The sequence below is a fragment of the Vulpes vulpes genome, chromosome 5 (genome assembly GCF_048418805.1).
Source record: "Vulpes vulpes isolate BD-2025 chromosome 5, VulVul3, whole genome shotgun sequence".
Lineage (NCBI taxonomy): Eukaryota > Metazoa > Chordata > Mammalia > Carnivora > Canidae > Vulpes > Vulpes vulpes.
The window spans coordinates 62,538,229-62,563,171 of record NC_132784.1 but is presented as its reverse complement, the minus strand read 5'-3'; the positions used below and the strand labels follow the sequence as shown (position 1 = coordinate 62,563,171).

The following is a 24,943-nucleotide window of genomic DNA, read 5'->3' as shown; positions in this document are numbered from 1 at the left end:
AATGTTGCCTTCTACTGAGCCAAAATCAGCCTCCTTTTATGAGAGTATGGGTCAGGCTCCAGCCTATTAAGAGTTGCACCCTGAGATACTGTTTTTGAGCTATAAGCTGATTTAGTCTTCAGACAACCACCTTCTGCTCTCCAGCTTTAGAGATACGATTCTTTATTGTTTGTTTTGTTTTTAAGATTTAAAAAATTTTTTTAAAGATTTTATTTTTTTATTCATGAAAGACACTCGGAGAGAGAGGCAGAGACACAGGCAGAGCGAGAAGCAGGCTCCCTGCAAGGAGCCCGATGTGGGACTCGATCCTGGATCCTGGGATCATGCTCTGAGCCAAAGGCAGACGCTCAACCACTGAGCCACTCAGGCGCCCCAAGATTTAATTTTTTTTTTTAAGATTGATTGATTGATTTATCTATTTATTTATTTATTTATTTATGATAGATATATATGTAGAGAGAGGGGCAGAGACAGGAGGAGGGAGAAGCAGGCTCCATGCTGGGAGCCTGACGTGGGACTTGATCCCAGGACTCCAGGATCGCGCCCTGGGCCAAAGGCAGGCGCTAAACCGCTGAGCCACCCAGGGATCCCCAATTTAAATTTTTTAAAAAGTAATCTCTACACCCAGTGTGGGGTTGGAACTTACAACCCCAAGATAAAGAGCTGCACACTGTAACTACTGAGCCAGCCAAGTGCCCCTAGAAATGTAATTCTAATTTAGGATTTCAATTCTTTTTCTTTTTTGGGGGAGGATGGATTTCAATTCTTTTCTTAACTGGTGGTTTTGTAAATGTATGCCTTCACTTGCTGCCTATTGATTGCCTCTTCTATCACCAGACATTTGGCCAAACTTAGCTTCACAAAAGTCACCATTTCAGTCATTTGGATTGGATTTTATTTATTTTTGTATTAAGAGAGGGAACAGCACATGCGCGTACAAGGTGGGGGATGGATGATGGGCGGGGGTGGGGATGAGAGAGAGAGAGAGAGAGAGAGAGAGAGAGAGAGAGAATCTAAAGCAGGCTCCACACCAGCACAGAGTCCAATGCAGGCTTCCATCTCATGACCCTGAGATCATGACCTGAGCCAATATCAAGAGTCAGATGCTTAACCAACTGAGCCACCCAGGGACCCCTGAATTTTTATTTTAATTTAACCAAAGCCAATGTTTCCAAAGATCATTTACCTGGGCATATACTATTTGTATTGTGAAATATATTTACTTTTATAGTTGGGTCTTTATTTTTTCTTTGCAAATGATATGAAGTGTTCCCAAGTCCCTTCCTCAATGACCAGTAAACAATTTTGATATGTGCCTCTATAAGAACTCTTGAGAAAAAAAAAAAAAGACCAAGTACCATTATCATACTCAACAAAACTGACAAAAATTCTTTTTTCCCCAGACAATAATTCTTGTTCAAATGTCTGTATCATATTTTATTTAAGATTTTATTTATTTATTCATGAGAGACATACAGAGAGAGGGAGGCAGGGACACAGGCAGAGGGAGAAGCAGGCTCCATGCAGGGAGTCCGACATGGGACTTGATCCCGGGACTTCAGGATCAGGGCCTGGGCGGAAGGTGGCGCTAAACCACTGAGCCACCTGGGCTGCCCTCTAAAATGTTTTTAAATACCAGTTTTATTTTTCCTTATTGATGCAGAAGATAGCTTAGTGTAACATCAAGTCTGGCGGTGGGGAGTGGGGGGAGAAGATCAGAAAGCAAAACTTGACCAAAGCAAACATGCAACCATGACATAATTTTGTCAACAATCTAGGTCTAGAAATTTAAGCAGCTTGGGAAAGGAATGAAATATTCTATTTTTGTTAGTTCTGTCCTTGGAATTACAAGATTTTTGGAAGAAAACCTTTTTGTTGTAAGTTCTATCATTTAGGGATATGAGGGGACACGAAGAGGAGCCTGGCTCTTTGGGAGGGAGAAGGGGCTCACCAATTAAGGGAGAACTCATGCATACTTGGCAAGACTAAGAGTTTTGGGGTTTTTTGTTTTTCTGAAATCTGTCCTTATGTGATAACTAATGATACATGCTTACTACCTCCACTCATAAAGGTAGAGGCAGTACTACCTGGTCTCATCTCCTCTGTAGAACCCATACATTGTGGACATTATTCACAGCAAGTACACAGAATGACAAAGGAGCTCTTGGTTGATGGAGCCTCCTACTGAGACATAACTGTACCAGGTCTGCAGCCTGCACCGATAAAGCTTCCAGAAAGTTCCATGGGGTGCTTATGCATAAGGGAAGGATAACTCTTCCTATTTCCCTCCTCTGTAAGGAACTGGGCTCTTACAAAATATAAGGTGACAAGTGAAAAACAGATTTATGTCTTTTTTTTTCAGATTTATGTCTTTATCCTCTCTTTCATGGTATTGTTTCAAGAAGACACAGCAATCTGTTTTTCCTTTTTTTTTCTTAGAGAAATGAGTACACAGATATGCATGTATTAAAAATTAAAATGTTTGTTTGGGTTTTTTATTTTTTTGGCATGAGAGCTGAAGAATTATTAAATACTTAAGTGCTTGACTCAAGGTTTTAAGATAGAAGAATTCAATGAAAAAATAATTAAGTATACTGTATGAATGCTCTAAGTATGAACACTAGCAGGGACTAGAAATTATCACCAGAAAAAAATAGGAACCAGGTATTTTTGGGGCAGGGGTACAAAGAACTGGAATGTATGTGGAATATTAAGGATAAGGAATTGATTTAGTCAAGGAGGTTAATTTCAAATCTTTCCTTTTAAGTCATATGGGTCCAATTTATAATCATATATTTCACAAAAATATATTTCCAAGTTTGGGACTTGTGTGACTTTGGCTTTGGGCATGAGGAAACAAAGAAAAAACTTTTATCATTCTTTCATCCTTTACTAACCTTCTTGTACTGTATATGGATACATGTAAAAATATCTATCATTAAAATCTATGTCATAGAGGATTAACTGCATTTATAGCTGATTTTATTTCTCAAGGCAAATATCCCCAAGAATATCATGTGTGGAAAGCTATACAAATACATAGATTGACTTCACCACCACCAAAAAAAAGACTGTGTAAGTCCCAAAGAATTTGTGCAGAGCTAGAAACAAAACAGAAATCCACCCGCGTCAGAGGTATGGGGTTAATTTCTCTTGTGGAGGCTCCAATTGGTCTTTAACTTTCAAGTTCAAGTGGAGGAGCATCATTCTTCTTTGTTAACCAAACATGCCCAGGTAGAGCTGCCTCTCTTTCTGATGGTAGCTACTGAGTTCCGACTGTGTTAGCTGGAGGTACCGCCGGACATTGGCATCTTAGAATAGGGCAAAGAAGGCAATTAGAGACAATTAGAACATAATCACAGCTTGGGGCAGGAAAGAATTGTTCACAGGATCCTTTTTTTTTTTTTTTTTACAAACATACTTTTATAGAGTCAGATCCTTTTTTAGTCATGGCTAAAATAAAAAAAAAAAAAAAAAAAAAAGAGTCTTTTAAAATGTTCAAAGCAGGGATCCCTGGGTGGCTCAGCGGTTTAGAGCCTGCCATTAGCCCAGGGTATGATCCTGGGGTCCCGGGATCGAGTCCCGCATCGGGCTCCCTGCATTGAGCCTGCTTCTCCCTCTGCCTGTGTCTCTGCCTCTCTCTCTCTCTGTGTCTCTCATGAATAAATAAATAAAATCTTAAAAAAAATGTTCAAAGCAAACATTGATTAAAAATACTTAGGGAGGGATCCCTGGGTGGCGCAGCGGTTTGGCGCCTGCCTTTGGCCCAGGGCGCGATCCTGGAGACCTGGGATCGAATCCCACATTGGGCTCCCAGTGCTTGGAGCCTGCTTCTCCCTCTGCCTGTGTCTCTGCCTCTCTCTCTCTCTCTGTGACTATCATTAAAAAAAAAAAAAAATTAAAAAATTAAAAAAAAATACTTAGGGAAAATACCAAGTTAACTGTTACTGGCTTCTGCAAGCTAGCATTTTTACCCCCACTTTAGGGATGTGGTTATTTTACAAAAATAGGTCAGAGATAATCCCAAGTGACATCCTGAATAAATGATATAAACCAGCACTATTATTTCAAATCAAGATTTCAGTCTTTCAAAGAAATTACTAGAGAAAGTAGGTTTGAGGAGGACCAGATTTCTGAATTTAAAAAGAATCATTTGAGTTTATTTAATATCATGCTAGAACAAATTTTTTTGGTGGGGGGAGGTGTGTGTGTATGTGTGTATAAAGTATGAGAATAAACATATTCTCTGGGAGAAGACGTTTGTTCAGATCTACAAAATATGCAGAGTATTTTTTACTCTCCAGAGCCCAGGAATCTTCCTGTGAACAAACATAAACGTGGGTATAAGACTTAAGCTGGGAAAAAAAAAAAAAAAGAAAGAAAAAAAAGACTTCAGCTGCTATTTTAGCTCTTCTTTTTTTTTTCTTTTTTTAAAGATTTTAATTATTTATTCGTGAGAGACACAGAGAGAGAAAGAGGCAGAGACACAGACAGAGGGAGAAGCAGGCTCCATGCAGGGAGCCCAAGTGGGACTTGATCCCGAGACTCCAGGATCATGCCCTGAGCTGAAGGCAGGCACTTTAACCACTGAGCTACCCAGGTGTCCCTATTTTAGCCCTTCTTTGATGAGGCTTCTTCTCTACCTTTAGTTGTGGAGTTTGTTCTGCCAGTCTTCACTTCACGTTGATTTCTGGGGTATTGAGGATGCTTTGGTAAGTTACCTAGTTGCATTTGTGGGACAAGGTGAGCCTAGGATCCCCCTACTCCACTGCCATCTCCTCACCCTCCCCTGCATACTTCTGTTGCTAAAAATCTTTCTCAGATCTCAATATATCATAACTATTCTTTGCAATAGTAAATCTCATTCATTAATACTAGTGTGATTTTTTTTTTCTTTAGAAATCTCTGTACAGGGAGAAAAATCTCTGTACAATCAGGACTGGCTGGTTGTTAATTTCATAATGAAAGAGAATTTGAAGAAATAGTTGTCACAACTAGAGAGAGTCTAAAGATACTATACCTGGCTAGCAGTTCATTTTTGTAATGAACTTACTTGAAAGTAAGAAATATGGACAAATGCCTCATGTTTTAGGTCTTTATTAATTCACAGGGGCTTGCCCACTCATTTATTCTATTACTATTATTATTAAGATTTTGTTTATTTTTAAATATTTATTTATTTATTTATTTATTTATTTATTTATTTATTTATGAGAGAGATCGAGAGAGAGAGAGCGGCAGAGACACAGGCAGAGGGAGAAGCAGGCTCCATGCAGGGAGCCCGACGTGGGACTTGATCCCGGGTCTCCAGGATCACGCCCTGGGCTGAAGGCGGTGCTAAACTGCTGAGCCACTGGGATGCCCAAGATTTTATTTTTAAGTAATCTGTACACCCAACATGGGGCCTGAACTTACAACCTAAGATCAAGAGTCACACATTCTACCGACTGAGGCAGCCAGGTGCCCCCCACCCACCATTCCTTTAGAGAGTTTTCTAAGCCAGAATGCAAAATGGGAGACAATTTTCAGGGCTGAACACAGGAATGTATCTGTAATCCACTTCACAATATCCTTACCTTGGAAACAAAGTACCAAGTTTAAAATTCTGTCTCAGTAGACTTGCCCTTTTTCTAGGTCATACCTGGGCTTAGTTGAGCTAAAGGATAAAACGATAGCTAAAGCAAAGGCCAGACCCAGTGTGGGAGCTGGCCAAAGTGAGGATCATCAAGTGTATTCATTGGAATCCAGATCCTGTTTCAGTTACAATCTCGGAACCGGAACTTGAAAAACAATGATTTAAAATCTCTTTCACTGGGGGAAGGAGGGGAGATTATACATGCGCCTGTTGAAGCATAAATACTTCTGGAGGGTATACAATGGTGCTTTCCTGTGGAGGCAAGAACATAAGGATAGAAGAAGGCCAGTTTATCAAACACCTCTTTATACTTTTTGAATTTTGAACTATGTGAATGTATTATTATCTATTCACAAACATTCAATAAATTGCAAAAGTAAAATAAAATATTTCCCACCCCCAGACACCACCTGCACAGGACAATTTTGTTCTTTGTATCTCAATCCCCTTCTCTCTTACCTTTTGGCTGCCTGTTGACAGCTGCCTGGAGGTAGTGCTGAGCCTGGTCATAGTCCTGCAGATGAAAGAAGGCCACGCCAGCCCGATACAAGGCCTTCGCATTATTGGGTTGTCGTTCCAGGACTTTCTGACTGTATTCTTTCACTCGTTCGTAGTTTACTGGCTCCATCTGAAGGAGACAGGCTAACAGGCCAAATGAAAGGACGAGCAGAAGAGGGAGGAGGGGGTAATTACACTCAGTGCCACTGACCAACTGGAGACAGCACCAGAGGACAATACCAACAATATGCACTCATCTGATTCATTCATCTACGTGTCTACCTGGTGTCAGACATTCTTCTAGATACTAGGACTCCCACAGTGAACAGCTTTACATACCTTATAACTGGCTTTAATAACTACTGAATATGGGATGCCTGGGTGGCTCACTGGTTGAGCATCTGCCTTTGGCTCAGGTCATGATCCTGGGGTCCTGGGATCCAGTCTCGCATTGGGCTCCCCGTGGTGAGCCTGCTTTGCCCCCTGCCTGTGTCTCTGTCTCTCTCTCTCTCTGTGTCTCTCATGAATAAATAAAATCTTAAAAAAAAAAAAATTGGGATGCCTGGGTGGCTAGTGGTTGAGCATCTGCCTTTGGCTAAGGGTGTGATCCCGGAGTCCTAGGATTGAGTCCCACGTCGGGCTCCCTGCATGCAGCCTTCTTCTCTCTCTGCCTATGTCTCTGCCTCTCTCTGCCTCTGTGTCTCTCATGAATAAATAAATAAAATCTTAAAAAACAAACAAGCAAACTACTGAATGCTTACTGTGCCTAGTGCTGGGTTAGGTCCAGCTATAAAACTGAGAGGAACATTAAAATTTATTTGAAATGTTTCTTATTTCTTGTCTTGAACCCCCATTTAACCACAATTATTTTACTGCAGCTTTTTAAAAAGATTGTATTTATTTGAAAGACAGAGAGAGAGCGAGCACAAGCAAGGAGAGGGGCAAAGGGAGAGGGAGAAGCAGGCTCCCCGCTGAGCAGGGTGCCCAACTTGGAACTCGATCCCAGCATCCTGAGATCATGTCCTGAGCCAAAGGCAGACATTTAATTGACTAAGCCACCCAGGCGCCCCTGTACTATAGCTTTATAAACAACAAGCATTGCCATCAATTGTGTGAACAACAACAACAACAAAAAATTGTGTGAACAAGTAGTAAGCACTGTGCTTTGTACCTGACAAAACATTATCTCATTTAATCTTCTCATCCACTATGAATTTGGTGCTACTATCTTGATGTAACGGACAAAGAAATCAAGGTTCGGAGAGATGAAGGAACTTGCCCAAGATCCTACAGCTTCTAGGTGGAATATGAAATTTGAACCAAGGACTCTCTAATTAATTCATCATTCTTTTTTTCTTTAAGATTTTATTTATTTATTCATGAGAAACAGAGAGAGAGAGAGAAAGAGAGAGAGAGAGAGAGAGAGAGACACAGGCAGAGGGAGAGCAGGCTCCATGCAGAGAGCCTGACATGGGACTCGATCCCGGGTCTCCAGGATCACGTCCTGGGCCAAAGTCAGCGCTAAACTACTGAGTCACCTGGGCTGCCCTAATTCATCATTCTTGATGATCTACTACTTCACTACTACCTCAGATTATATAAGGGGACTTCGAAATACAAATCTGTTTAGGGGGCAATGCTCAGCCTTTCTATAATTAAGAAGCGAAATGTGTTCCCTATTTCATGACTGTAGGAATTAAACATAGTATTATTTAATCATGGTGTGGAGAAGAAAGGAGAATCAGGGTTTCTGAGGACATTAAAGGGCAGGGGCTTACATCTGTAGCCCTTCTACAACATCCCCACCAAGTGGTCATATGGCTTATACTTAACTGATCCATCATTGTAGCTTCATTAATTATTTGACAACTGGTTATGCAGCACTGACCATATGCTAGGCAGAGCTAGGAGCAGCGGGGAAAAGGAACAAGACAAATATCCTGATGAGTAAACAGCCGTTGTATCCTAGCCCCCACATAGGAGGAGTACACAATAAACAAATGAATTTTTTAAAGTATTTTGATGAAAACAGAACTATGCTGGGATACAGTGAATTAAGTCAGAGTGATGCCTGATTACACAAAGCCTCTTGAAGAAAGTGACTTTTGAGGGCACTTGGGTCGCTCAGTGGGTTAAGTGTCTGCCTTGGGCTCAGGTCATGATCCCAAGGTCTTAGGATTGAGCCCCACATCAGGCTCCCTGCTCAGTTCAGCCTCCTTCTCTCCCTCTGCAGCTCCTCATGCTTGTGCTTGCTCACGCACTCTCTCTCTCTCTGTCAAATAAATAAATAAAATCTGTAAAAAAAAAAAAAAAAAAAGACTTTTGAACTAAGATCTGAATGCCCAGGGTCATTCAAGGGACAGGCCATTCTAACTGAGAAAGAAGAAATCCTACAAAGCTGGAAGGCAGAAATACATGTGCTTTGCAAATTCAGTGTATGGAGGAGCCAGACCATGTCAGGTCCTGCAGGTAAGAGAGTTTGGGTTTTTTCCTAAGTGTAATGAGATGCCACTGGAGGATTTTCAACCGTGACACGATCTCATTTCCTTATCTGTAAAATGGTGATAATCACAAGTACTTGGTAGAATTTTTTAAAATATTTTTTTATTCATGATAGACATAGAGAGAGAGAGGCAGAGACACAGGCAGAGGGAGAAGCAGGCTCCACACCAGGAGCCCGACGCAGGACTCGATCCCGGGACTCCATGATCGTGCCCTGGGCCAAAGGCAGGCGCCAAACCGCTGAGCCACCCAGGGATCCCCCTTGGTAGAATTTTTATGAAGATGAGAGATATTGTAAATAAACTGTCCCCCACATTATAGGCACTCAATAAGTGAAGATGGTTAATTGAGTAAGTCTTTATGGAGTATCTCCTAAGCACCTCCAAGCAGAGGCTCTACAGATGGCTAAGCCACCTTAGCCTTCAGATCCACCTACAGAGTTAAGATACTCTTTTTTTTTATTTTAAGATACTCTCTTTAAAAGTGAACATTGACTCTCTTTAAAAATGCTCGTGCCTGTGGTACTCACTGTTCCCATTCTCTTCTTTATTCCTCTCACAGTGCTTCACATTATCTATTTTCTATGTTACCTTTGTTAATTGTCCATCTCCTTACTTGAATATATGTTCCACTACAGCAGTGCTCTTTATCTGCCTCATTAGACTCCTTTATCCTTAGTATCTAATAAATGTTGAATGAATAAAAGCACAAGTATCTAATAAATGTTGAATGAATTAGCTACTATAATTGCTATTACTGGTACTTGAGTCTAAACATAGAGCTGGACACACAGTATAACAAAGCTAGATTTTCACCAAATCATAGGTGAAAGCAAGTATAGTAAAAAAAAAATCACTTTTATCTTTTTATTTTTTTTAAAGATTTATTTATTTATTCATTTCAGAGAGAGAGACAGAGACACAGGCAGAGGGGGGCAGGCTCCATGCAGGGAGCCGGATGTGGGACTCGATCCCAGGTCTCCAGGATCACACCCCCGGCTGCAGGTGGCGCTAAACGCTGCGCCACCGGGGATGTCCCCAAAAAACCACTTTTAAAATAACCATTGTGGGGATGCCTGGGTGGCTCAGTGATTGGGCATCTGCCTTCAGCTCAGGGCGTGATCCTGGAGTCCCAGAATCCAGTCCCACATCAGGCTCCCTGCGTGGAGCTTGCTTCTCCCTCTCTATGTCTCTGTGTCTCTCATGAATAAGTAAATAAAATCTTTTTAAAAAGTAAAATAAGGGATCCCTGGGTGGTGCAGCGGTTTGGCGCCTGCCTTTGGCCCAGGGCGCGATCCTGGAGACCCTGGATCGAATCCCACGTCAGGCTCCCGGTGCATGGAGCCTGCTTCTCCCTCTGCCTATGTCTCTGCCTCTCTCTCTCTCTCTCTCTCTCTCTCTCTCTCTCTCTCTCTGTGTGTGTGTGACTATCATAAATAAATAAAAATAAAAAATAAAAAAAAAAGTAAAATAAAATCCCGGTGCATGGAGCCTGCTTCTCCCTCTGCCTATGTCTCTGCCTCTCTCTCTCTCTCTGTGTGTGTGACTATCATAAATAAATAAAAATTTAAAAAAAAAGTAAAATAAAATAAAATATAACCATCGTGAACTATAAAAACTAATCCTAATAATTCCCATGGCCTCAGCTGGGACCATTAGAATGCTTCAATATACTTCAAAATAATTTCATTAGGTCTTTGATTGTTTTGCCTGCCACAGAACAGACATAAGAAGTCTCCTTTCTTTTAGCAGATTAATCCTAGTGATACTAACTCTGGCAATCATCTTTATCCAAGGCCGGTATATGGATGATTCTAGTTATCCAAGAGCTCATTTATAGGAAGGAGGAAAACAAGGAAGAGTTGTCCAAAGCATCTACTAATGACTTACATGAGCAGCTGAAGCAAATGCCTTCTTTCCTATATTTTACATATGAAAGAAACAATGCTGTAAATCTAAGTTCAGTGTTTTCCGCAGAGTGCAAAATTCCCTAAACTATCAGTACCACCTGGGAGTTTGTTAGAAATGCAAACTGACAAAAAGAAAAAAAGAAAAAAGAAAGAAAGAAAGAAAAAGAAATGCAAACTGATAGCACCCCCCCCCCATACACCCCTCAGACCCACCAAATCGGAATCTCTGGGGATGGGACTCAGTTAACAAACTCTCCAGGTGAACTTTGAGAAGCATGGCCCTATAGCAACTCGCGTAGACCCTTATAAACTGGAAATACATTTCAATTCACGGCAGAATAATTACATGACAGCAGAAGAGCATGCCCCTGTGTTTTCCAATGTTCACAAATTTTCACTTGCCTGCCCTGATACTCTATCTGCCCTTCAGCCCTGTTCTTACCAGCTAGATTGTTGTAGCAGTCTGTCTGGGTAGTGTGCAGTATTTTCTCTTGTTCAGGTGTGAGGGCTGGGCCCTGAGGTCCTATGTTAGGTATCGGGGAGGGCAGACTTGGATCCAGACCTCGCAGCTGAAGCAAAGCTCGATGGTACCTGCTTACAGCATCTCGGTACTTCCCTTCTCGGTAACGCTGGTTCCCTTCCTCCTTGTACAGCTGAGCCTCCTGCAGGCGCTTCTCCATAATTCTTTGTTGCCCAGAGCTCTTGCGGAATTGGGAAGTGAACGAGCAACTGAAGCTCTGGAGATAGAGCAAAATAACGGATTTAGGTAGCCGGTTTAAGAAGGCAGGAAATTACCCTTCTCCAAGAAGCCCCACAGAGAATGAGTTTTGCTTGTTTCTTCTACAGCCCCTTCCTCCCTTCTTTGCAGTACTTTTCAATCTCTGGACGTACAAGACTAATCAGGAAGAGTCTGTGGAAATAGTAAAGCCGAGATTAAGTGACTTCTTAAAAAGGAGATAGCGGGGTGCACAGACCCTCCCAAAAACCAAAGGCCGTACTAACTGTGGCAGACGTGGGAAAGCCGGCGGAAATTGCTTCCTCCTTTCTTTTGGACACACCTCCCTGACCCGGAAGTGGAAGGGAATAGGCGGGACAACCACTAAAAGAGGTCTACAGGGCTGGCCCGCACCCCTTCTCTTCATTTGCATGTATTCAATAAGCATTTGTTTGTGCCTATGTCAGAAACCGGGAACCGAGCTGAGTGCGCAGCATGCACCCCAGCCCCAGGCATAAACTGACGCGGCGGCAGAGCAGCTCAGTTCCAAACCACGGAGCCCAGCGGTCAACCCCTCGCCCTCTCCAAATGCCCAAGCACGAAAATCCCCTGCTTGGCTTCGATTTGCCGGCGGAAACACCTAGCAGACCTGAGTGGGTGTCCCGACAGTTTGGTGTCTAAGGGGTGGCGCGCATTGCGCCACGCCGCCCAATCAAAAGCGGCTTCGGAAAAGTAATCACGGAACATGAAGACTCCTGACTCTGGGAAACGGACTAGGGGTGGTGGAAGGGGAGGAGGGCGGGGGTGGGGGTGACTGGGTGACGGGCACTGAGGGGGGCACTTGACGGGATGAGCACTGGGGGTTATTCTGTATGTTGGTAAATTGAACACCAATAAAAAAATAAGTTTATTATTAAAAAAAAAAAAAAAAAAGGAAAAGTAATCCCTCAAAAACGACCCCGACTCTCTCTAGTCCCCCTACGGAACAACCCGGCAAAAAAAGTCCTCCTGGCAGCTTAGCCAATTGGAAGAATCCGGACGATCATGCACGACCAATCAGAATTGCCGATGTCGATTCAAGTTGGCCAATGGGAAAGCTAAAAGGCAAGGTCCGGGCGTCTGTTGCTGGGTAGAGAAATTGAAGGATTGCTAGAAGAGGGCCCGGGGATCGCTGTATTCCTTGGTTTGGGGAAGCCCTTTGTGTACCAAACAGGAAGACAGTTGCTAGTAGGCTTTCAAGTTGCAACAGCTTCCCTCCTTTTTCTTTTTCTCACGTAGTTGCTGCACGTTTAGGCGGTAGGCAAGAAAGACTAGCAAACAAGCCCTAAGACGACAGCGCGATCGGAAGCCAGACGGGAGTAAGGGTGGTGACGGGGTGGGAGGCGCTAGTGGGAAGGGAGCTCCCCCGCGGCTGCGCAGAGCCCGGGGCTGGAAGTTCGGGAAGGCAGGCGCGCACACGCCTCGGTGCTACGAGGCACTTGAACTGTAGCCAGGCTTCCCCATCTCCCGCTCCGGTGCGGCTGCGCGGTGAAACCACTGGCGGCGATTGGCCCAGGGGTGAGAGGGGGCGGGAGGGAAGGGGAGGGAAGTCCGTCGTCCCCGGCGCGCGCCCGCCCGCGGCAGGGAAATCGAGGGGGCAGGAAAGGAAGCAGTTCCCCGTTGCGTTGTTTTGGGCTCGGTGAGCCGAAAGGGGGAGGGGAGAAGAAGGGAGAAACAAACACTACGTCGCAGAGGCTGCGCGCGGCCTTCGCTGCCTGCGTGCGTACGTGCGTGCGCTCGCTCGCGCGGGCTCAGTGCTGGCGCGTGAGGCGGAGGCGGGCGGCGGCGGCGCCTGCGCGGTCGGGCTCGGTCGACGGTTCGCAGGGGAGGAGGCGGCGGGAGGCGGAGGAGGCGGCGGCGGCGGCGATGGAGGTGAAGCGGCTGAAAGTGACCGAGCTGCGGTCGGAGCTGCAGCGGCGGGGCCTGGACTCGCGCGGCCTCAAGGTAGATCTGGCGCAGCGGCTGCAGGAGGCGCTAGACGCCGAGATGCTGGAGGACGAGGCCGGCGGTGGCGGGGCCGGGCCCGGCGGGGCCTGCAAGGCGGAGCCTCGGCCTGTGGCCGCGTCGGGCGGTGGCCCGGGCGGGGACGAGGAGGACGACGAAGAGGAGGAGGAGGAGGACGAGGAGGCGCTGCTTGAGGACGAGGACGAAGAGCCACCCCCTGCCCAGGCGTCGGGCCAGGCCGCGCAGCCGCCGCCGGAGCCCCCGGAGGCGGCAGCCATGGAGGCCGCGGCCGAGCCCGATGCTTCCGAGAAGCCGGCGGAGGAGGCCACGGCTGGGTCAGGTGGGGTAAATGGTGGCGAAGAGCAGGGCACCGGCAAGGGGGAGGAAGACGAGCCAGAGGAGCGGAGCGGGGATGAGACGCCGGGATCCGAGGCGCCGGGTGACAAGGCCGCAGAGGAACAGGGTGAGGAGCTGGCAGCGGAGCCCGTCTCCAAACTGCCCCCGACCCAGCAGTCAGCCGTGCACCGCGGGGTCCGATTCCTTGTTCTCAATTGCCTGAAAGCGCAAGATTCCCGGCGCCTTTTGGTGGGAGTTCCCAGGGGAGTTGGCTTTCATTCTTTGCCCACCTTGCTGGCGGGTTTGACTGCCCCTGGTGGCCCCGCTCTCTGCAGGAGAGAGGTTCCTGCCTAACTTGGTTCCTTAGTGGTAGTGGATGGAAGTAATTTTGCATGCAAACTGCTTGTGAGCTACCTGTGGAGCAGCCTGTCGCGGTATTGGTTATCTCTTCCTTAAGCGGGAATGCGCTGAGAAATTGGTGCTTACTCGGACGGCCAGACCGGACTGTTGGAGGCTTTGGCCTTTGGGTTACCTGAGTATTGATATTTCCGTTTTAAACATATTAAGCAATAGTCTAAGTTCGCTAAAGTTCGCTCCATCCAATTGCTGGAGCTTGAGCCACACAGTGAATCTGTAAGTCTAACCTTGCTCCTGCTTTAGCAGCCTGTGGTGTGAGGCTATGGAGTTTAATAGTTAACTAGTGAAGAGACTGTCTTAATCTAGTTCATTTAGAACTAGCCAACCTCTTGGCTAGAGGTTTTATCTTGTCTGAATTCTTATGATTAAATTTTAATCTTTTCACTGTGTCCATGGATGGGAGAATTTGTGGATTTGCTGCACACTTGGTTAGTCTTTTACATTTTAGGTCCCTGACTTCCTGAATTGAAACGATTGAGGTGTTAGTGGCTCCATTGAGTAACCTGGGAAGAAAATGTGTGGAATTGCCCCAGGAAGTTAGTGACCTTTCTCTTTTCTTTTGAAGTGGTTGGATGGTTAGAGCTGATCTGTACCTGTCTGTCAGAGTAGGCAGGAAAACTAGAGCTGTTTCCAAGTCTTACTATGAAGTGGGTTGCCTTAGTTCTTATAAGAGATTTTTTTTTTAGGCTGCTATTAGTAATCATGGTATAATTGGAACCCATTCTAAGACAGTCACATGCAACTTGCAGATTGTTTGCTCTGTGTCCTGGAACAAAAATCCCATTACATAACCTTTGACTTAACGTGTATCCCAAATAGCAGATAAAAAAGGTTTTGAGAGAGAAAAGACCGCTTTAAATAAATTATTATCTTAAGCGCTTGTTTTACAAACTAAGGAAAATTTTCAGATCTTTTTTCCTCTTGCAGAGAATGTTGCTAAATATATGATAACACCTTTCTGCCCCAAATTATGTGCAGTAAAGATGCAGTATTATTTATGGGTCTCTTGTGACTTAATGGTTTGCTCTTGACAACTTTCAGTAAAGCCCATGGTAAAAATATAGCTTTGTATATGCACCTGAGTCCATTTGCTGTATAAGTAAAAGCTGTGAAGGGCTGTGCATTCTAAGCTAGAAAGGCAAACTCTTTAAAACACACACACACTTATTGAGACATCTAGATCATGAAGCTGCTGAAGAGTGATGGAAAATGTATATTAAGTGCCTAGCTTACATTGAAATTTGACAATCAAGAGTCTAAATTAACCTATGAAATTTTTAAAGACTTAGGGGATTTTTAAAGATGGTGGGAAAATCTGCAAGTTTGACCTGATTTAAGTAGATAAATTTAGAATGCAAAAATTGTCCAATTTTTATCTACTGCTCGACTGTAATTAGCTCATAATCATAATGTCCGACCTTTTTTCTAAAGTACCAGTCAATGACAGGAGGATGATCTTTAGAAATAAACGTTCTGTGGATGCAGTGAGAATAACCTGGCTATTCTGATTAGATAGATACTCAGATCCCTTTTTAGTTTCTATTGGTTCTGAGCTTATTCTACACTCCAGTATGAAAACTGCTGATTTTCTTTCCCTCCTTTTTGTAGGAGATGACCAAGATAGTGAAAAGTCAAAACCAGCAGGCTCAGATGGTGAGCGGCGGGGGGTAAAGAGACAGCGGGATGAGAAGGATGAACATGGCCGAGCTTACTATGAATTCCGAGAGGAGGCTTACCACAGCCGGTGAGGGAAACAGCCCCTTTCGTTGAAAGGAGTGTCTGCTCTGATTTTGATATACCTGATGTTGATTGGAGAGAGGGGTGGATCTAAAATCGAATAGGCTTTTATAGGTATAAGTTTTAGATTGAATCTGTTCTGAAAGCTCCTGTTGCTGTTTTCATTGTTGAAAGAAGCTGTCTTTTGGAATTTTGTATTCACTGATAGTTTACAACGTTAGTTATACAGACACCCATTAAGGAAGAGGACTTTGGATACACTGTATTTGCTTTTTTCTCATACCCATAGCTCAAAGTCTCCACCACCCCCTGAAGAAGAGGCAAAAGAGGAGGAGGAGGATCAAACTCTTGTGAACCTGGACACGTGTATGTATAAGGCAGATAGGTTGGGGTTTTCAGCCATACAGAGATGATTTTGCATGTTAAAATGTCATGGCCTGCAATTTTTAAGAGATGTAGCAATGGGAGACTTGTATCCATTTCTGACAACTAGGTTTATTTGTGTTCTGTTGGTGGCTTTTAAGTGTTAGGCTTTGGAATAAACAGATTGCTTCTAATAGATACTTCGGATCTGCTTCTTCCTAACAGATACCTCGGATCTCCATTTTCAAGTGAGCAAAGACCGCTATGGAGGGCAGCCACTTTTCTCAGAGAAGTTTCCCACCCTTTGGTCTGGTGCAAGGAGTACTTACGGTGTGACAAAGGGGAAAGTCTGCTTTGAGGCCAAGGTAGTATATGCAGCTTCTTAAGACCATTCATTTCTTATTCATTAAACTACTATGTGTTAGGTTCCTGCCCACCAGTATTTTATTAATGCAGTGAAGGGTACCACGTTTTAATGATAATCTTAGCTCCAGTAACTAAGAAATTGATGTCTGTGGCTTTGGTTTAAGTTCATTGATTGCTGTTATTCTGATGTTGGATTGTGATAGTTGTTTTCAGTTTATATAAGAGTCTTGTTTTTCTAACTCAGAGTTTGCTCCTGAGTTGGTCAGAGTCTCTGAGAGTTCCTTTTCTGACTTGGCCAGGTAACCCAGAATCTCCCAATGAAAGAAGGCTGCACAGAGGTTTCTCTCCTTCGAGTTGGATGGTCGGTTGATTTTTCCCATCCACAGCTTGGTAATGCTATTTTTAACTTAATCATTAGTGTTTGCTGCTATATTGCTTACTCCATGGGAAGTTTGGATGTAGGTAACTAATTTGTTCACTGTTCTAGGTGAGGATGAATTCTCCTATGGTTTTGATGGACGAGGACTCAAGGCAGAGAATGGGCAATTTGAGGAATTTGGCCAGACTTTCGGGGAGAATGATGTCATTGGCTGCTTTGCTGTAAGTGCTCCTAAAAGTTATAGATTCATAGCAAGGAGTGAATAGAGGGCCCTGGGAATTCAGTTTGCTCCCCCTGCCCCCCATAAGTAGGCTCCACACTAGGCCACTTAGCATGGAGCCTACTTTCTTTGTCGTGTTGTCAAATTTCTGAAAGGTAAAATCTGGAATATATCAATGAGTTTAGTGCAGGGCTTGAACCCACAACCATGAGATCAAGATCTGGGCTGAAATCCAGAGTTGGATACTCAGCCCACTTGGCCACCTAAGTGCCCTTCAGTTTGCTTCATGTTAGCTCCTATCTTTTGTGTGTTTGATGCATTGTTTGCTTAGTTGTGTTTAGCACTTTGAGTTTAAAAAAAGATTAGGTTGTAAGATTTAATTAGTTTAAACCTCATAAAGTCATAAATGCTCTTGTCTGTTGTCATTGTAGAATTTTGAGACTGAAGAAATAGAACTTTCCTTTTCCAAGAATGGAGAAGACCTAGGTGTGGCTTTCCGGATCAACAAGGAATCCCTGGCTGACCGGGCCCTCCTACCCCATGTCCTCTGCAAAAATTGTGTTGTAGAATTAAACTTTGGTCAGAAGGAGGAGCCCTTCTTCCCACCACCAGAAGAGTTCATGTTCATTCATGCTGTGCCTGTTGAGGAGCGCGTGCGCACTGCAATTCCTCCCAAGACCATAGAGGAGTGTGAGGTATGCCAGACAATATGCAAAAACTTAGTATTTGTGCTTTGGAATGGTTGGTCTAGGGCTTTTCTTAAAGTATTATCTTGAAGTTTTATTGAATTGGGGCAGGTGATGATGTTCTTAAATCAGGCTTTGTAAACGTGATCCTCCCTTTTCACGGTATTCCTGGTTCTGTTTACTTAACAGGTGATTCTGATGGTAGGACTGCCTGGATCTGGAAAGACCCAGTGGGCACTGAAATACGCAAAAGAAAACCCTGAGAAAAGATACAATGTCCTGGGAGCTGAGATTGTGCTCAATCAAATGAGGGTGAGTTGCTGGGAGAGGTTAGCCATGAGCCATGGTATTTACTCTGGAGGTTTCAAGAAATGCCTATAACCTTTTCCTGATGGAGTTGGTTGGGTCTTTTGAGGGTCGAATAAGGATCCCACAAATGGGAAAAGGAATTCTCAATATATGTTTAAGGGAGTTTTTATTTCCTTGCTGTGTTGTCAAATTTCTGAAAGCAGGCGAAATTTGGAATCTATCCAGATCAAGACTGGAAATGACTTTAGAAAATGGGTAACAGAGATCCCTGGGTGGCGCAGCGGTTTGGCGCCTGCCTTTGGCCCGGGGCGCGATCCTGGAGACCCGGGATCGAATCCCACGTCGGGCTCCCGGTGCATGGAGCTGCTTCTCCCTCTGCCTATGTCTCTGCTTCTCTCTCTCTCACTGTGTGCCTATCATAAATAAATAAAATTAAAAAAAAAAAAAAATTAAAAAAAAAAAAAGAAAAAGAAAATGGGTAACATACGGGAATCCCTGGGTGGCTCAGCGGTTTAGCGCCTGCCTTTGGCCCGGGTCGTGATCCTTGAGTCCCAGGATCGAGTCCCATGTCAGGCTCCCTGTATGGAGCCTGCTTCTCCCTCTGCCTGTGTCTCTGCCCTTCTCTCTCTCTCTGTGTGTCTTTCATGAATAAATAAATAAAATAAAAAAATAATAAAATAAAAGAAAATGGGTAACATGGGATCCCTGGGTGGCTCAGCAGTCTAGCGCCTCTCTTCGGCCCAGGGCATGATCCTGGAGTCCCGGGATAGAGTCCCACATCAGGCTCCCTGCATGGAGCCTGCTTCTCCCTCTGCCTGTGTCTCTGCCTCCCTGTCTCTCTCTCTCTCTCTCTCTCTCTCTCTCTCTCTCTCTCTCTCTCATGAATAAATAAAATCTTGGAAAAAAAAAAATGAGTAACATACACTGACAGCATTGAGGAATAGGAGTGAACTGCCGTGATAGCTTTGGTGGCATGTAAAGAGGTGGCCTGGGGATCCCTGGGTGGCGCAGTGGTTTAGCGCCTGCCTTTGGCCCAGGGCGCGATCCTGGAGACCCGGGATCGAATCCCACATCGGGCTCCCGATGCATGGAGCCTGCTTCTCCCTCTGCCTGTGTCTCTGCCTCTCTCTCTCTCTCTCTCTCTCTCTCTCTCTCTGTGACTATCATACATAAATTAAAAAAAATAATAATTAAAAAAAAATAAAGAGGTGGCCTTTACCAGTGACTCTTGGGTTTGAACTTGCATAACTTCTTGTGTTTCTCTTCACTTCCTCTTAAACTCCTCAGATGAAGGGGCTTGAAGAGCCAGAGATGGACCCTAAAAGCAGAGACCTTTTAGTTCAGCAAGCCTCCCAGTGCCTTAGTAAGCTGGTCCAGATTGCTTCCCGGACAAAGAGGAACTTCATTCTTGATCAGGTATTGTTCACATGTTGAAAAGAAACCTGGAGCACCTGCTGGCTGAGTCCGTGGTACATGCTGCTCTCAATCTTGGGGTTGTGTGTTCCAGCCTCACGTCAGGTGTAGAGACAACTTAGAAAAAGAAGGAAAGAAATCTAATTTTACAGAAGGTCTAAAGATGAAAAATTATCTGATAAAATTGCTTATGGTCCAAGTGGGGTACATATGTAGAGGGAATCCGAATTAAGGATCAGAAGTAGGTGACCAAATTACGACTGTTTATGTTATGGTCATAATGTTTTTTGAACTCAGAAATGCCTTTTACGTGTGTTTTTACCATACTATAAAACACATAATAGAAGGTGGTAGAGCATTAGAGCTTATTTGGATTTCTGGCTCTACCACTTACTAGGTTCGTGACTTGAGGCAAGTCTTGGCCTCTGAGTCTCAATTTTTCTGATCTTCATCAGGGAGAATTTGAAAAATTAGAGGAAATTGTGTCTGTAAGACCCTGTAACCTCTTGCTTCACTTGTAGAAGATGCTCAGTAAGTTGGTTGAGTACAAGTGGTAATTTGTATTTCTAAAACATCTGTTATCCTTCTGCCCCCAGTGTAACGTGTACAACTCTGGCCAACGACGGAAACTGTTGCTGTTTAAGACTTTCTCTCGGAAAGTGGTGGTGGTGGTTCCTAATGAGGAAGATTGGAAGAAGAGGCTGGAGTTGAGAAAGGAGGTGGAGGGAGATGATGTGCCTGAGTCTATAATGCTGGAAATGAAAGGTGTGCTAACATTATACAAGTTAGGGAGCTTGTCTTTGGTCAGTGCATGCCTTACCCAGGCCTCTTAGCACCTCTTAGCATCTGGAGTGCTTCTCCACATCTAAAGAGTAAATCCTGGGATGCCTGGCTGGCTCAGTCAGTAGAGCATGCGACTCTTAACCTCATTGTCATGAGTTTGAGCCCGTAGGTGGGCATAGAGGTTACTTAAAAAAAAAAGAAGAAGAAGAAGTAAATCCTAAGAGTAAATTAATGGGTGTGAGCACTTAGAGATGAATGAATGAGGAGGGTGACCGGTGAAGCAGTAACTTCTTGAATTATTCTAGAGAAGATACAAAGAGGGAGGGAGGGTAATCGACCACAGCGTGATTAAACTCAAAGCAGAAGCTTTCTTGAGTCAGTTATTGATTTAGTAAAAGCTTCAAGGGTGTTTACTGGTTTTCCAATACTATTTTAGGCATAGGGGATAGCAAATAAAATGAAGCTTTGCCTTCATTGAATTTATGTTCTGGGGGGTGGGGTTATTATAGTCTAAGTGAAAATACAGTGTTTGGAGTGAACAATCTCATCAGTATATTTTGATTTTTAGTATCACATTAGGATTATTCTTTGGTTTTGGTTTTGATCTGTGTCTGAAATTTTTAATGCAAAACAAAACCTTATAGCATCATTTCCATCTTGATGGACCCCTTTTGATTGACCCCTTTTCCAGTTGTTCCCTTCAGAGTGATTCTCCACCCCCCACACCACCCCGGTTGCTGCCTTCAGCTTCTACCATCCCACCTGTCTTATCAACTACGACTGGCTCTTTGAATTATGATAATGCCCAAGCACAGGAGCTGATTATACATCTAAGAGCTGGGATATTCCAAGTTAACTATGCCAGTCCATAACTGATAATCAGGCATGCAGAGGAATTTAGTTCAGTTTTGTTAAACTGAGGGCTAACTGAATTCATCCAAGAATCAGGAGTGCCCCATTGACCTGAATTCCCTGAGACCTGGCCTCTGAACTGGGGACTGGCTGGTGTGCTGGCCCATCATGCACAGGTGGTAAATGAGCTCCCCTGTACTCTTGCTCCCTATTATCCTCAGGTAGATGAGTAAGTGCCTTTTGGTTTGGGTCAGTTTCTCATGGAATCTCTCTTAAAAGTGTCTTTCCTGGGGTCTTTACCTAATTGACACCAAAACTTTCTCAGTTATTTTTTAGCTTTTGCTACCTGCATCTGTCCTGATAAGAAACTTTTAACTCAATTCACTGTTAATTTACTATGGATCACTCGAGAAATTGTAAATCTAGTTTGCAGATAGCCTTTTGCTTGGGGCTGTTACAGTTTGGGGAAAAGCTTCTTTCTGGTAGAAGAAGTGCATTGTTCATTTAAATGTAAGTGGGGGGAAAAATAAAAAATAAAAATAAATGTGAGTGAGTATGAACCCAGCACCTTGGTGTGCATTTAGTAGATGAGGGTTAGAAAATCCAGCTTCCTATGGTGGGCTTTTCATGGTGAAATCTTGCACATACATGCGCTTTTCGCGTCCCACGACCTTCTCTCTTCCTCTTAACAGCCAACTTCTCTCTGCCTGAAAAATGCGACTATATGGACGAGGTGACCTACGGGGAGCTGGAGAAGGAAGAAGCTCAGCCCATTGTCACCAAGTACAAGGAGGAGGCAAGAAAGCTGCTGCCCCCCTCTGAGAAGCGGACAAACCGCCGAAACAATCGAAACAAGCGCAACCGGCAGAACCGAAGCCGAGGTCAAGGCTACGGTGAGTCCCAGGGACCTGCCAGCTCCTGGTGTCAGTGTGTTGTCAGTGCCACGTACAGCAGGATCCACAGCAAAGGCCCAGGACACCAAGTCAAGTCATAGGCAATAAGGAAGTACTCTCTTTATGGAGCTGGTTCTTCCTGTGTCCTTCTCCCCCACCTTCTTATGCTTTTCCCATAATTCTTCCCTCAACAAAAGGTAGTTATTTTGCAGCAGGAATACTTGTTTTCTTGAAAAGCAGTGCTTGGGCTCTTGTCTAGTTGTCATTTTTACATGAGTGCCCCATTTCATCTCCTACTTCAGTGTTGGCAGTATAGCCTTCAGACGTGTACAGGGAAATCAGACTCTCAACTTAAGGTTTTTTGCTGCTGCATGTGTTGGATCAACACAGCTGTGTAGACTAGAAAGTGAATGCATTATTCAGTAATTTGGGGGGTTACAAAGTAAGGCTAGTAGTGGAATTAATTTATCTCCTGGACATCTAGTTTGTCAGTTAACCCCATGGTGTACCTTCACTGACCTTTAAAATGTTTGTGTGTGCCTGTGTATGTAAGTCAGCAATATGTTTGAGTGCCTATGTCCTAGGCACTGGGAATACCAACCAAGTTCTTGCTCTAGACAGCTTAGGATTTATACTTTGTTTCATTGGTATAAAATACTGGGTCTGGGTTATAGGATATCTGGGGTCCCTTCCAACCCTGAAAGTCTGTGATCCTCTGAATGGCAGTTTTTATTCCTGTCTCTAACTCTGCCATGTATCCTTTTGCCATCTTAAATGTTTTGCAGGAGTTGGGGAGCTTCAAAAGCAAGGTGGCTTGGTTTTCTTGTGTCTGTATTCCTCTGCCCTCCCACTTCAGACTATTTAAAAAACTCCTGGCTGGTAATTAATTACCATTGTGTGAGCCTGACAGAAGCAGGCTTCTGTATTCCCTTCAGAATTGCCTTTGGCTCCGACTTTTTGATTTCCACTCAGACATGGAGCCAGGACCCCATGCCAGCTGTCTGAGCGCGCTCTCCATTTCTCTTCCAGTGGGCGGGCAGCGCCGAGGCTACGACAACCGGGCCTACGGGCAGCAGTACTGGGGGCAGTCTGGAAACAGAGGGGTGAGTGCAGCTCTCCTGCTCCTCCCTCTGGGTTGTGATGGCCATTCCTATTGGCTTGGGGGAGCAGAGTGGTTTGGGCTGTTTTCTCAGGGCTTATTAGGGTTTTGCCCATTTGATGTGTTCCTCTGGAAGACCTTATTTTGGGGAGACTCAGCCTGTTGATAATATCAAGCTACGATGTGTGTCTCGTTTAAAATGGGATAGCAGTGGATCATGATGCTAAAAACCCATAAATCTTCACTCCTCCTTTCCCAGGGTTACCGTAATTTCTACGATCGATACAGGGGAGACTATGATCGATTCTACGGGCGAGATTACGAGTACAACAGATACAGAGACTATTACAGACAATACAATCGGGATGTGAGTATCTTCTGGAGCTAGAGCATGGGGGTGGCAGGACTAGAGGAATGAGTGTCATGCCTTTCCGTCCTCGGCCAGCTGTGGCTCCGAGTGATGGGGTTTCCCCTCTCTTCTAGTGGCAGAATTACTACTACCACCACCCCCAGGACAGAGACCGATACTACAGGAACTACTACGGTTACCAAGGGTATCGGTGAAGCCCCTGTCATTCTCGCCTGTCAGCCATGAAGCTGAATCTCTAGGGGTGCCAGGCACCCCCCAAAACACAACCAAGGAAAACAGGGGCTGTTCGGGTGGGGCTGAGCTGCCGGGGAGGGGCGGTGGGGGGGGAGGGTGCACAAGCAGGGGCAGGGGAGGGGGGAGGCGGAAACAACAAAACTGTACATTTTTTTTAAAAGTTTGTTGAAAAGAATATTGTCTTATTCTATAAAACATTTCAAACCTAGTTAGATATTTGTAATCAAAAAACATTTGCGCAGAAAGCAGCACTTAGGGCTGCCTGTCCTATATCCTGCAGTTGGACAGGAAAAGAACTGAAAATGTCACCCTTCTGACCCATAAGGCAGCTGGACTGGCAGCCAAGGAAGGGAGAGTGATGAGGTGGTGCGGAGAGGGTGGGCACGCATGTGAGGGCACTCTCTCCAGAGCAGGCAGGAGTGGGGACAGAGGGAGAGCTTGTGACTGGGGCAGTGAAAATAAACGATTGGCTCTTATCAATCACTTGCACCAACTAACCGTTTGTATTTTTTTTTTACCGACCTTTCCCTCTTGGGATATCTGGTCTAGTGGGCTGGGAGGCCGAAGTGTCCCTATCTCCACTTGCCTGTACCTCGTGCTGTTTAGCTGAGGCACGGAGACTACCAGTTGGGTGGTTCTATTATATAGGATTCCCAGGTCAAGGAGGCAGAGGGACTGTTGGTGATGGCAGAGCAAAATAGCCTCCACCCTCTCTGTACCCAGTAATTAATTTCCACAGAACCTTGGTGGAGAATGGCATTGCTGCCCTCAGCCTGAAGATTGTGATTTGCCAGTCTCTACTCTCTGTCTTCCAAGCTCGAGACAGGCGGGAAGTCTCTGAAATCATCTCTGTTAGAGTATCTGTCCTCTTATAGTGCAAGAGAAGGAACGTTTCTCAGGGTTTCAGCTCACACAGAAACGAAGCAGGGTTCTTTTCTCTTTTCGCTGCAGCCGGATATGTATATAGGTGAATCCTGTGGTGTGGGCTGTGGGGCCCAGGTGCTGAGAATAGCAACTATTTTATACAGTGTGGAGGGCAGAAGCCCTGCTGGTTTTTTTGATACATAGGTAGAGAGTGGATAGAAGGGGAGGGGGGTGGGGGGTGGGAGGCAGCTCAGGGGGCTGCCGAAACTGGGGAAGGGCGCGAGAATGTGAGTGTGTATAACGTATGCATGAGAGGGAGCACCCCCTCCCCACTTCTTGAAACAGGATTCCTCCAGGGGTGCTGTCCCTGCGTGTCCCGA

At 44.7% G+C, this 24,943-nt stretch overlaps 2 protein-coding genes across 4 annotated transcripts; one reads left to right on the top strand and one right to left on the bottom strand.

Moving 5' to 3' along the window:
- Positions 1-1,430: 1,430 nt before the first annotated feature.
- TTC9C (tetratricopeptide repeat domain 9C) lies at positions 1,431-12,040 on the bottom strand. Of its 3 annotated transcripts, none has more exons than XM_072758278.1 (4): positions 11,909-12,040; positions 10,987-11,281; positions 6,095-6,277; positions 1,431-3,311 (listed from the first exon to the last, which is right to left on the bottom strand). In XM_072758278.1, the coding sequence occupies exons 2-4, from the start codon at positions 11,222-11,224 to the stop codon at positions 3,217-3,219; spliced, it is 516 nt and encodes a 171-aa protein (XP_072614379.1). In that variant the 5' UTR covers positions 11,225-11,281; positions 11,909-12,040; the 3' UTR covers positions 1,431-3,216. The 3 variants fall into 3 exon arrangements, with proteins under 3 accessions (XP_072614379.1, XP_072614378.1, XP_072614377.1); XM_072758277.1 differs by lacking the exon at positions 11,909-12,040 and adding an exon at positions 11,547-11,865; XM_072758276.1 differs by lacking the exon at positions 11,909-12,040 and adding an exon at positions 11,436-11,594.
- An 864-nt stretch (positions 12,041-12,904) lies between these two features.
- On the top strand, positions 12,905-24,196 carry HNRNPUL2 (heterogeneous nuclear ribonucleoprotein U like 2). The gene is made up of 14 exons (XM_026004660.2): positions 12,905-13,705; positions 15,604-15,739; positions 16,022-16,098; positions 16,321-16,460; positions 16,761-16,851; positions 16,949-17,061; positions 17,492-17,755; positions 17,936-18,058; positions 19,343-19,471; positions 20,065-20,233; positions 21,796-21,996; positions 23,026-23,099; positions 23,355-23,462; positions 23,579-24,196. Exons 1-14 carry the CDS (start codon positions 13,165-13,167, stop codon positions 23,657-23,659), a joined length of 2,247 nt encoding a protein of 748 aa, XP_025860445.1. The 5' UTR covers positions 12,905-13,164; the 3' UTR covers positions 23,660-24,196.
- Positions 24,197-24,943: the final 747 nt, after the last annotated feature.

Coding starts and splice junctions, on each gene's coding strand:
- TTC9C (XM_072758278.1), bottom strand. CDS start 11,224: ATGGAGAAGCGCCTGCAGGAGGCTCAGCTGTACAAGGAGGAAGGGAAC. Junction 6,278..10,986: donor CTGCTACAACAATCTAGCTG/GTAAGAACAGGG, acceptor TTGGCCTGTTAG/CCTGTCTCCTTCAGATGGAG. Junction 3,312..6,094: donor TGTCAACAGGCAGCCAAAAG/GTAAGAGAGAAG, acceptor CCCTATTCTAAG/ATGCCAATGTCCGGCGGTAC.
- HNRNPUL2 (XM_026004660.2), top strand. CDS start 13,165: ATGGAGGTGAAGCGGCTGAAAGTGACCGAGCTGCGGTCGGAGCTGCAG. Junction 15,740..16,021: donor GAGGAGGCTTACCACAGCCG/GTGAGGGAAACA, acceptor TCATACCCATAG/CTCAAAGTCTCCACCACCCC. Junction 16,461..16,760: donor AAGTCTGCTTTGAGGCCAAG/GTAGTATATGCA, acceptor TGACTTGGCCAG/GTAACCCAGAATCTCCCAAT.